Source organism: Lottia gigantea (genome assembly GCF_000327385.1).
Source record: "Lottia gigantea unplaced genomic scaffold LOTGIsca_15, whole genome shotgun sequence".
Lineage (NCBI taxonomy): Eukaryota > Metazoa > Mollusca > Gastropoda > Lottiidae > Lottia > Lottia gigantea.
Genome location: NW_008707797.1, coordinates 3405885 through 3418674, shown reverse-complemented (window position 1 = coordinate 3418674; position 12790 = coordinate 3405885). Strand labels below are relative to the sequence as shown.

Below are 12790 nucleotides of genomic sequence, written 5' to 3'. Positions count from 1 at the left end.
AGATAAAAAAGATAGCGACTCACTGCACCGGCCGTAATTATGAATCTGGGTTACTTCCCTTAACTTTTATTTTTTTGAATCTCTCTATTTGTGACCCCGACCAGCTTTTTACAAACTTAATGTTCTTCTTAATATAACTCTTAATACATCATTGTCACGCGAATGTCTCGGCATTTATTGTTCTCAAAGAAACTAGAATGTCTTACACCAGTAGAAATGTCAAATATTCAAATATAATGGTATAATCGAATTTGTCATCTATTTTCAGCCAACGAGACCAAATTTCAATGTAAAAATATGTGTTGGTAGTGAAATAAAAGAATTACCTGTTATACATGAAAGAAAAGCGAAGCATAGAACACCAGCGACTAGAAACCAATGTCGTCCCTTCATTCTCTTCTTTATATTCTGTAATATTCATTCAGACATTCCAATTAATGAATAGGTCAAATTATTATCACATCGAGGTGTTTCTGAGATTTGATAATATTCAGAACTTCGGGTCATGGAAAGGAACGATGGTTCGAACACACCAAACAGTATCCATTGTACCTTTTGGGCGAAGGTCTGTAGTATAGTCATCAAGCATCTTTCCACATAACTTCGTCATTTAATATTATGTTATTCTTTATCATAATGTGTCGAATTAATGTAGGGGTTTAGGTGAGTTCTATATATGTTCAGAACATCTGGTAATCGGTTGTCCGAACATGTCAAACAGTTTTCATCCAACCTTATACGCTGACTTCTGGGTCTAGGTCAATAGTCATCAAGTACGCTTCAAAATAGATCGTTAGAGATAATTAATTCATTCTGTATATCGTTATGCATCGACTAAATGTAGAGTTTTATTGAATGTTTTTAGACTTGACTGAACTGAACTGTGACTGACAATGCACTCTAATAATTTCGACATCGGGTTAGATTTTCTGGGACTCTCAACATTATCTTCCAATTCAAATTAAAAATGTGATCAGAAACCAAAAAGGGGTAGAAGAGAAAATTCGCACAATCTCACTGAAACAACTAAGCTGCCCATTCTGTTTAGCCCAATCAGAAATTACTCTGAAACATCTGCCTCTATTCCAGTCTCTGATGAATATTTTGACCCTGTTAAAAGGGGATTTTCCACACCTGCAAGATGCGTTTTCACTGACATAATATTGAATTAAATCAAAGATGATTGCAAATTAGTGTTGGGCATCACTGTACAGAAATATTTATCTATCCTAGTATACCTGGATTTTGTAGATCCGGGGTATCTAAATAGGTTTAAAAACCCCTCAGCTTCGGAAATGCGGAATGTCCCCATTTAACAGGGCTATTATTTCTGTCTCTACAACAGCTGACATCTGTCCAAATAGCTATCAGATGCTGGAATAGAGACAGTTGTTTCGGTCTAAATCAGCAGTAGAAACGTAGAACTTGAGCACCATTTCATTCCATATTCAACCAGGTTACAAAACTGAGGCGTTGCCGTTTCCCTATAGCGTTTTCCCCGCATTGTGAATTCTAAAAAAAGCTTCTATTTACCTATTAGTTTTCGATGGCAAAAATTGAAAGTTTATTCCACATAATCCGGAGCTGGAGAGCGTCTATTCTCGATGAGAACAATGAAACCTGTAATAGATAAAAACCAGTATCTTATCAATATTTAACTACTTCTATTATACTTCTCGCTGTGTATTCTTACTTTTCTATTGTCTTATAAAACTCTAGCCAATCACTGGAAATGTCATGATCCGAACCGCTGCATTTAATTCCATATATTGGAAACCATCCAAGGACTTCGAAGACAAGCTTCTGAATAATGTAGTTCTAGAATAGGTGCACAGATCCGAAACTGAAACTCAATGACAAACAACATAAACAGAAATGTAAACTTTGAATTAATAAGAACACCATTATGGTAATACTACTCCTTTCTTTAATTATAGCAACGTTTCAATTCACACACAGGAATCTTTATCAAGCACAAAGCACAAAGTAATATAAACTTTTATTAGTACTAACTTTGCATTTTACTTATCATCTTAACAAGTTCATTTTGACAGAGCACTTGACATATACCATATTAGGCTTTTTCGTTTGCACGCTTACTGTTGAGGGTTCTGATTGGCTGTATATGCTAGCATACAATCCAATCGAATCGCTGCATTAACAAACCACCAATGTGGAAGTCCGGTAGCTTTTTCAAATCGCAATCAGTAAGCATAAATCCACAAACCTAAACCATCAAAGTGGTTCACTTCAAATGGGTCCAAAAGCTTTTCAAAATCCAATCAGTAAGTCCACAAGCTGAAACCCTTAATGAGTTAGACATAAAATACCTGAAGACAATAGAACGAGATTCACACTTGTACTAGAATTACCGTGTTATTTACTGTTATGTTGATCCGCCATTCTCCGGAGAAATCTATTTTTAAGTGGATGAATGAGTTATTCTGTCTCATTATTTCTCACCTAATCTGAAACGATAGTTATCTTCACTGTTTCATCCACCACTGAATCAATAACAGTATGTAACGCTGCCTGTATGAGCATGTGAAACTTTGAGGTAAAAAGCAGTGGCGTTTCTTGAAAACATCAGTTGAGGGGGCTGGGTAGTGGACCACAACATTTTCCAAGGGGACAAGGGCCATTCTATCACTATGTAAAATGAAAATGAATTTAAAACTAGGAGTAGGGTCGATTGGGCCGCTTTAAGATTAAGGAATATAAAGGATATGTTGAATTATGATATACTATCAATATTTCTATAGACGACCAGGTGTTAGATACAGAATAAACTATGCTTTTAGCACCTCTACTAGTAGTTATTCCAACACCTTTTACTTCAATCATATACTGTTATGAATACTTCAGCTAATCTTGTTTACAGCCATAAACCTCCTTTATATGACCATTAATGTGCAGTCGATCGATTGCCTGTGGAACTGCATGTCCCTTGAGCAGTAGTGTAGGGTCGTGCACACCGCTGTTTAAGGAACGTAATGGAATTGAAACTCAAGTTGCATTTAGAGAAAATCAAGTCATAAATTCATGTTTAAATCAGTCTTAAATTACATTTCTCTCAATTGCTATATATTCCGCTGGATTTAGTTTTGCCAACATTTCCTCTCCTGCACGATGTTGTCCGTCTTCGCGATATATTTTATCATATTAGCATTATATGAAGTTAATACTCTATAAATAAGCACATTGTTTATATGGTACCATTGGAGACGGGGTGAGATGGGACACTACGGACTGCCTTTCCCTCATGCACTTGAGTGTGAACTTTGAACCTTGGCACCCGCTTTCTTCAACCTCAACAGTTACTACATGCTTCAAACGACAGTGGCATTCGATCTCGTGTAAACATAGCATTAGTATAGGTTTTAATTACTTGTCTAGAAAATAAGGAATATCACCAAGTCCCAGTGGACGTTCTGGAACTCATTAACATTCTAAGACATTTCTCTCAATGTCAGCTTTAATAGCAACATCATTTGTTCTGTAAAATCACTATTTCTATTTTATACCCCAGCGGTTTAAACACTTTACTGTTTTTTAATATATTTTAATATAATTGTTTTTGTACAATTTCTGTGGTTCTAGATTATTGCTCGGTGGAACTGTAGTACTTTTAGGTGGAGTTCATGGATATGAAGATCTTTAACCTGGAATAAATCCAGACGTGGGATGCTTTGATACTTGCTTGCCGACCAGTAGGTTACGGATTGCGTCAGTTCCTAGCTACACTGAAAATCAATATGTTACTTGCTCGCTGGAGGTTAGGGTCAAAATATTTCTTTAAGTTCACTCTGATGTGGAGTTTCCGGATATTGATACTGGCTAGCTAGTCTCGCGAACCCGGGCCTCGCTTAGGGACTTCGTAACGTGTTAGCTAGACTGATTTAAGATTTCGCTAACCAGCCTTACAATTCTGGCTGCGTATTCTCGAAACGATCTTCCTTCCGCTAGGATGTCCTATGCTGTTAACTTCTAACATTGTTTCTAGGATATCCTAGCGCTGAGATCGTTTCGAATATGTGGCTTGGATATCGACGTTTGCTCTGGAGGGAAGGATGCTCATCGCTCTTGCTGGCTTATCTGGATGTTGGTGATATCTTCACTTGCTCATCATCCTTAGGGTTTTGGATATCGGCGTTTATTCTACGATCTGGAAGGGAAGTATGCTCATCACTTGTTGACTGACCTAGAAGTGGTATAATCACTTGTTCGATGTTCAGTATGTGAAGGAACTCAATATTTGACGGTCAGCCAGCTAAGAGGGAGATCGTACTTTGCTGGTTGTTTTTGGCGGATCGAGTTCAAGGTTAACCAGGTTAAGAATTTCGTCGATTATGGTGAAATCCTATAGTGTTATAAAATCAAAGATATGTGATTCAAAGCGTTGATAGCAATCATTCTTCAGAGTCTGACGGTTCAGGGGAAACAACTTCCTTTAAACTTTAGACTTAGCGGTATAAATCTTGTTAAGCTTTTGCTTTGTCTGACAACGTGTGGTACACCAGTGAAAATATGTGATAAGCACGAAATTAATTGAAAGGATAACCATTTATATCGATAGATGTTGATAACAGCCGGGCCAGGTTGCTACTGACCGTCACTTCCCCTTGTACAGTTTCAACTTTTATATCATGGCAAATTTTATGTATAATACTGTATACTTTTGACGGGTAAAAAATAACAAACACACATCAGAAATCACAAAGCTAATTTAACATTGACTTAAAGTTGACTTTGATATTTTATGAGAAATTCCCCCGGAAATAACAAAACAGTCATGTCCTGATGATCAAGAATAAACCATTAGATTATTAAGGTCAATCTGATTTTTTCGATCTTCTTATCTTATTTCAAATTCAAAACTGCACGTAGTACTGGCATTATATACAGACAGGACGACTGATAATATAATACATGTAAATAGCTCATTATTGGTGAAATTGCCTTGGATTTAGCTTCTGGGAGACTGAGATCGGACATTTCCAGTGATGATGTTCCAGTTTAATCTAATAGTAGGACTAGTATATTCTGTGGTAGTACAAGCTGCAATCAAAGATGATATAATTCATATGTACAAGAATAAATTCAACGGCGATGTAAGTATCGTTCATGGAGATGTACATACAATTACATTGTTACGATGATATCATGCCGAGAGACGCGTGTTTCGTGAAAGCGAGGTGTAAAAACATGATTGGTATTTTTGCAGATGGCCCTAATCAGATCGTAGTTGTCTTCCTAGTTTATGAATGTGCATGCATTTGTTTTGTGCAGGATTTGAGATATGCTCAATATCTTCCATGGGTGTGGATTATAAAGTCGATTGTTCTATTTGGTCAACCCAATATCAATAAGAGTTACACCAGTTTGATTGATATCGTTTTCCATATATACGACCGCCTTCAAATATGAACTTGGGGGCAATCCTTGCTCTTTATATTGCAGGGAACCTACTATGGTCCAACTGATGGAGGCACATGTCAATATGACCCACCATCAAAACCACCAGCAGGACTCAATCCAATCATCAGGAATTTTGTAGCTTTAAATAAACCTCAGTTTCTGGGATCATACAGTTGTGGAATGTGCTTCAAGGTATGTCCTAGCCATTGCACGAGTCTTGAATTCTATCTCCGCAGAGGTTTTATAATGCTAAATTATTACCAGAATATTTAGAAAACCATGATCACGTTTGCTTGAGGTTATGTTCGTTAAATCGTTATTAGAGACTTTTCCTCTTCATTACAGCTGTAAAGTCCAAAACGACAAAATTTCATCTATTTACTTATATAGCTTTGCCGTGTGATTATTAGGAATGGGTGTTTAATAATAAGCATAAGTCGCAATCGCTTTTATCTTATTCTGTCTGATCTTATATATTTGGCTCGGGTGCAGCCATAACTATGTTCTTATCTTAATCTTATTTAAAGGTAAATTCTAACGGACAAGGGTTGGGTACTAATCCTATTAAGGGACATTTTGTGGTGTTCGTTGCTGATCTATGTCCAGAATGTAAAACAGGTAATAATATAAATACATGTAACTTCTTTTCTACGCCCACAATTTCAAACAATCGACATGACTTGAATAACAACTATAGATTGGTGCTTGGCGTGAATAGAAACAAAAGGTATGCTCATCTTCGAAAATTGCAGTCCATTGGTTCCTTAAGAAATGTTGTTATTTTAGTGTTCTGGATAATCCTGGAGTGTTTCAAGATAATATTGTTATCTTTTGTTAGCTTAACAAACTGTTTACTTTACTGCTCTAGCTATGATAAGAGATGTTTTCTATAATCGTCTATAAACGAGCCATACTAGCTGATAATGTTATATGCCAGCTGTCTGTACTTATTTTCAGAATGCAAACCCATTACAAACAATTTATATAAAAGCATTCTTCAATATAAATATGTAAATATGAGAGGCTAAAGATGATATACCTCCCCAGAGCGTTGTAGATGGTCATTCTGAAATTAAACAAACTATACAGATAATATCTGAATTTACGATATACCCGTGAAATTCATTGAGGTATAATTAGGCCCGTATCCAGTCTTGATTGTTCGGAGGGGAAAGTAATATATCCAGAGGTGCAATGGTGTATGGTGTTTAGTTGCAGTAATGGAATTGGTCGGTTGTCCAAATTTTTTCAGGGGGGCAATCCGTTTTTTGAGGGCGTTGCATTGCCCAGCCCCTTGCCTCCATGTAGCTACGGGTCTGGGTACGATTGAGGACAATTTAACAACGGATGGATCTCTAATCATTCAGTGTTGATTGAGTATAAACATTTTTACAGGTTCGTTAGATTTTGCTATTAATGGTGATGGTAGATGGAAGATTGAAATTCAAGCAGTGCAGTGTCCAGTTGGTAATACCAAATTAGAGTATAAATTCCAAGGCAGTAATTCCTATTATATTAAACTACAAATACGAAATGCAAGGTAAGTACTCAGAAGTAACTCTGTAAGAGAGATGTCGCATCAGCTATTTTGAAATAATAAGCATGAAATGATTTGACAGAGCTAAAACATGTTAACACATGTAACCAGTTTTCTTTTTACCTAAAAATCTAAGGTTCGGATTTTAAAAATACAGTAATCTAATTCGATATTAAATTTTAATTTAAAATCGATTTTAGTTATTTTACAATCAAAATCTTAAGGCATCTTAGGTTTTCGAGAATAAACCCCGCGATGATGCAGTTCTAACCGAAACAGCACAAAGTCATTTCTTGTCAATAAACTTCACACTTTCTTACAGAATCCCAGCAGTAGCAGTAAAGATAAAACAGAATGGATCATGGAAAGCCATGAGTCATAGTGCTGATGGTTTTTGGATATTGTCCGATCAAAAACCAGTCCCCACCCACAATATAGATGTACAAATTACCGCCGCTAATGGTGAAACAGTACACGATACTATTCCAGAACTTGGTACGTCTTCAACTTAATGCTATATTTTTAAAGGGGCAGGTTCTTCATCCGTTCGACCAAACGTACCTTAGTCTCAGAAACGGATTTTTTTCAGTAATAGAGTTCACAGCTCACCGTCGAAATTTGAGTCTTCAAATCCTTGGGTGTCCCGAATTATCCACGTTTGGATGTTAAAATGACGACTTGTGTTTTTCTTAATACTCTGTCGATTTTTGTACATTTCTAATACTTCTGGAGACTATTTACATCTATAAAAGACTCTACAATCAACCTCCCAAAATGGCGCATCTGTCCCATTAAGATTATATATTTACAATGTATGCTACAAAATGAAAAAACTGATGCAATCTTATCTATTTTTCAGTAAACGCAAAAGTACTACACGGATCTCAAAAGGTTCAGTTTGCTTTAGATGGGAACTTGCCAACTGCATAAAAATACTGATATTATAATAGAAATAAATTGTAGTTGGTTGCTTGGTGTCATCAAAAATTCTTCATTATAATATGCTAGTGTATATAATAAACACTAACAAGGTATTCAAGCTTTGGTATACGTATTGTGTATATTTGTTAAAGGCCATCATTCACAAGTTTCAGAGATTGATTCGGCCTTGAATATAATGCAAATTAGTCTTCGCATAACTCCTTCAAATATACATCAAACTATGAATTTCACTAAGAGTCTTGATATTGCAATGCAAATGCAATTATCAAAAACGGATAATTATGGATAATCATGGCTTAGAACACTAAAATTTCAAGGGTAAAACACTATCACTGATTAGCTTAGCTAAACAAAATAAACCCATGTGACTAAGGGACTTAACTTCTATTTGTATTATTCTGATTTCCATGATTCAATTGATCCAATTATTTGCGGTGTCAAAACCTGGTCAAGTTTTTCAATTTTTTCAAAAATCGGGGATAGCGGACCTGAAATCGGAATATTGCTCCTATTCACTGACAAATTCTCTTTTTTAAATCTTTTGACTCGAAAGACATCACATTTAACTTTTCACACGTAACGAGGTGCCTCTAATCAGTGCTTTGTGTCAGTTTTTAAGTAGCTGATAAGTTAGAAATAACTATAATAACTGTCTAGATTATCTGACAAGTACTTCTCTTCTCCAGTAAGACATACAGAAACCTTGGCCTCACTATCAAACCTTGTTATACATAAAGATTGGTATATAAGACAGTATGTTGTCAGGGATGTTGGCGTGATCAGCTTAGACACTGAGTGGCTTGTTTCTTCTAAAAGTTTACAAACGTTGTTGCTCGGTGGCATATTACTAATTAGAGTTTCCACTGCTTCTTTACCTAAGTTGATGGAACATCGGAACTTTCCATCAGCACTGCCCTAGCAAAGTTATTTCCCAGGGGCATGGGGCGTGACTTCGTGATTACTGAGTGATTGTTTCATATTAGGATATATCACGTGTTACTCTTATGGGTGGCTTCTTTCTAAATTGGGTGCCATCAGCGCTGTAGATATCCTCGGCTTATACACGCCGTGTTCGCCATAGACACAGATAATACGACGACACAGTTCCCTCGAGGTCACACAACTATACAGATAGTAGTAGTTTGTAGTTCAATATGGCGGTATATCGGCTCTGTGTTCTGTTGGTAGTTTGTGGAATTATTAGAACGAATGGTTTGGATGTACAACGCCTTAATGAAGATATCCAATCTATGTTTTCATGCAGTGCTCAGAAAATTGGACTAGCGGTGTCAATTGTTCAAGATGGAGAGTTAAAATTCGCTGAAGGATATGGGATTACTAATATAGACACCAATGAAAAAGTAACCAACAAAACATTATTTAGCCTGGCTTCGCTATCGAAGGCATTTGCTGCAACAATATTGGTCAAACTTTTACAGAAATCAGAGTAAGCATACTGTATAATATTTTGTCTTTTTAGAGGGTTTTTATGCGCCCAAATTGTCAGGGCGTATATTGGCGTCACCCATGTCCACCGGTCGGTCCGTTCAAAAGAAGTGTATGACTGAAGGTTGAATATTGGCGAGTGGGGGCGGGAGGAGTTATTCCCTGTCCTTGTCCCCTGTAACTACGGGTTTGTGTTGATCTATATATCGGACAAACAATTGGTAAATGTCATTAAAAGACTTTAGACATTATTGTTTACTGTTATTTTCAGATTTACTATCAAGTCTACAGTTAGAGAGGTTGTTGGTGGTGATTTTCAATTCTATGACAACCTAAGAACTAAATATGCTACATTAGAAGATTTATTGGGTCACAGAATGGGTTTACCCTCAAACAATGATATTAGATACGATGATAAATTAACTAGAAAAAATCTTTTAGAGTAAGTTTAATGATTATTGAAATGTCTCTTGTTCAACAGGTAATGATTTGAGACTTTAATTGAACAATTATGACCAAGAATTGTGTGCAACGAGAAAAATGATTTACCTCTCAGCTCCTGTACCTCTATTTCTAGTAACTTGAGTTTGCCCTGGCAGCCTCTTGACGCCGAAAGCTATGCTTTTATGAGGTCTGCTCTATGTACTGTGAAATGTTTTACGGGGAATCCTTATTTGCACGGTGGTACCTCGGTTGCCTTCAGTTACATCTCGAATTTTACAATAACACACATGTTTTGACCTAAATCTTAGTTTTTACATTTTACATGAACACCTGCCTGTTATCAAATCTACCTGTTATTTCCCAAATTCTCAACCGTCTGAATCTGAATCATACTGTACTTCATTCACTTGTTTATTTCAGTCGAATGAAATATTTACCAGGCTACAAGACATTCCGGGGTAGTTTTGTATATAATAACTTGATGTATGGTATTTTAACATATATAGCCGAGAAGCTAGGTGGTAAATCCTGGGAAGAATTAGTTCGGGAAGAGATATTTCAACCTTTAGAAATGACCAACTCTACCTTCGCTACTATTGCGGATTTTGAACACTCTGTAGCCCTACCTTATATGTATGATAATGACACTGATCCTACCAAGCTTCCGGATGAGTATACTAGGTTTGTATTCAAATATATTGCAGTTTGATTCACTAGGTCATTGTGTGAGTTATCACAAATATCCAAAAATGGATCGGACAACCCCCATAAAAAGTGACATTGTATATCTGGCCCTAAACGTACCGATAACCAATCCGTATATAACGTCTGGGGAATGAATATGTTAAGATTTGTCCAGCTAATCATTGTACTGTTTGACATAGTAGGCTAAAAAATGAATGTGAAATTGAGTGGTACATCCTAGTTTCTTGCTGCTTATTGCGAGGCAACCAATAGAGTAATTTTACCAGGAAAACAACATGGGGCGGTTTTTCGGTTTTCCGTCGGTGGAAGCCATCGGTGCTGATAAACGTTGTTTTAACATGGGGCAATTTGACACGATGCATTTTTAAAATAGGCTATTGGTTATGTTTGTTTTGTTTTTTGATACATGTTAAACATTGTGCTGGCATGTTTTATCAAACATAGGTTATTCTCTAATATTTAGGATATATTTTAATACAGATATTAACACGGGGTTAAGTGACCGTTGTAGATAAAGCAGCTATTGTTGCTTAGCATATTTCCTTGTCTAGTACATGAGTACTAAAAGATCATCCTGGGTACATTTCGTGATATTAAAGAAAACAATTAACGTTACTAATCTTCAAATTTATATTTTCAGACGATGGGCATTACTGTGTGGTTCCGGTTGCGTCATGTCTAATGCCGTAGATATGGCTAACTGGATGAACTTCCATCTCAGTAATGGTAAAACACCCAGTGGAAAACAACTAATGGATACTAGCACAGTCAAAGATATGAGGAAACCTCGTAACTTCAATTCACCGTTGAAATATTTTAGCAAACCAAAGTTCCCTAAGACGACATCTAAAGATGGCTATGGTCTTGGATGGTTCCTGGGCTATTATGATGGTAAGAATTTTGCCATTTATTTATGTTCCAAACCTGGTTTAATGGAATCGCTATATCTTGGCAGATTTAGAGGTCTAGTCTTCCAATTAGCTTTCAATCAGTACTCTGGGTGTTCATTAAACCATACGGAACAAATGAATATTTTTATGAATTTAACCACCCACTAAAACGTTACCAAGAATCAAGGTTGTGCACAACCGCAAACCACGCAATTTGTAATATTTATATTATAATTCTTATATCATGTTTAGGTTTTCATATAAATTTACTGTTGTTTTAAAGCTTTTTGTAAGTTACGTTAGACTTTGATATTTGATTTCTCAAGAAAACAACAGTGGACCATCCGAATTTGTTGATGCAATGGTTTTGGTAGAGGGTTGCGACTCTCCAGATTTAGAATTTGATATTTAATATGTTTTGCTTTATTTACAGGTATGAAGATTCAGTGGCATAGTGGTTCTACTCGTGGTTATAGGGCATTACTAACATTATACCCAGACTATAACATAGGAATATTTACCGCATTAACTGGTCGAGATGATGACTATGTGTTTAGAGTGACTCTACATAACTATATTACCGATAGAATAATGAATAGGGAGCCGTGGATACAGCCGAATTCAACTTTCTGTGATCTCCCAGCGCCGCATGTCACTGTCAAAAAATCTTCTCCGAAAAAATATGACTTTATTCAACCATCAAAAGATCTGTCAGTGTACGCTGGAACTTACTCTCACCCAGCGTTTGGTCATTTAGAAATACGAGTTAATGAATCGGGAAAACATCTTGAAGCTATTTATGGGTTCTCCAAGTTTTCTCTTCGCAGATTTTCAGCTGATAAAGACAAAGAAGAACATTTCTATGGCCAAGGTGAAGGTATCGTTTTTCAATCAAGTCAAAGTCCGTTCGTGTTCGATATGAATCTAGAAAATGGACAAGTCCAATCTATTAAAATGGTAGCATTTGAACGGAACAAAGTTCCAATACTTAAAAGACTTTCTGGAACTGCCTCCTCTGCTAGTGTTTTTACCATTTCTTCAATGTTGTTCATTATAGTGTCTTCCATTCTTTTCTTACGGTAATATTGTATTTTATGAATTCTGTGTATTCCATCCAATAAGTATGGTCTTGTAAATACAATTTATATGAAATAAGTGCCGCCTTATCATGTTGGTATTGAAACCAGTGGAATCGTTCTTGTATAGACTGATGTTACGTAGATCCTAGTCCATACATCAATCCTCCAACATTTCAGTTGAGGCCATAATCTCCCAAATGATAAGAAATTATAGTAGATCTATTGAGTCCCCATTGTATGTTGGGTCTTCAATATCAGACACGAAGCGTAGAATCATTTGCAAAAACGGACAATATCTTGTCGAACTTCCTTGTCAAAATGTCATCGTG

At 36.3% G+C, this 12790-nt stretch overlaps 2 protein-coding genes across 2 annotated transcripts; both read left to right on the top strand.

The window, feature by feature from the left end:
- Positions 1 to 5003: 5003 nt before the first annotated feature.
- LOTGIDRAFT_157978 (hypothetical protein) lies at positions 5004 to 7885 on the top strand (the record flags this gene model as incomplete). The annotated part of the gene is made up of 6 exons (XM_009050559.1): positions 5004 to 5111; positions 5461 to 5610; positions 5946 to 6036; positions 6814 to 6958; positions 7278 to 7450; positions 7815 to 7885. The coding sequence occupies 6 exons, from the start codon at positions 5004 to 5006 to the stop codon at positions 7883 to 7885; spliced, it is 738 nt and encodes a 245-aa protein (XP_009048807.1).
- A 1166-nt stretch (positions 7886 to 9051) lies between these two features.
- LOTGIDRAFT_157977 (hypothetical protein) lies at positions 9052 to 12465 on the top strand (the record flags this gene model as incomplete). Its single annotated transcript, XM_009050558.1, has 5 exons — positions 9052 to 9344; positions 9615 to 9785; positions 10208 to 10468; positions 11133 to 11383; positions 11816 to 12465. 5 exons carry the CDS (start codon positions 9052 to 9054, stop codon positions 12463 to 12465), a joined length of 1626 nt encoding a protein of 541 aa, XP_009048806.1.
- Between the last annotated feature and the right edge of the window lie 325 nt (positions 12466 to 12790).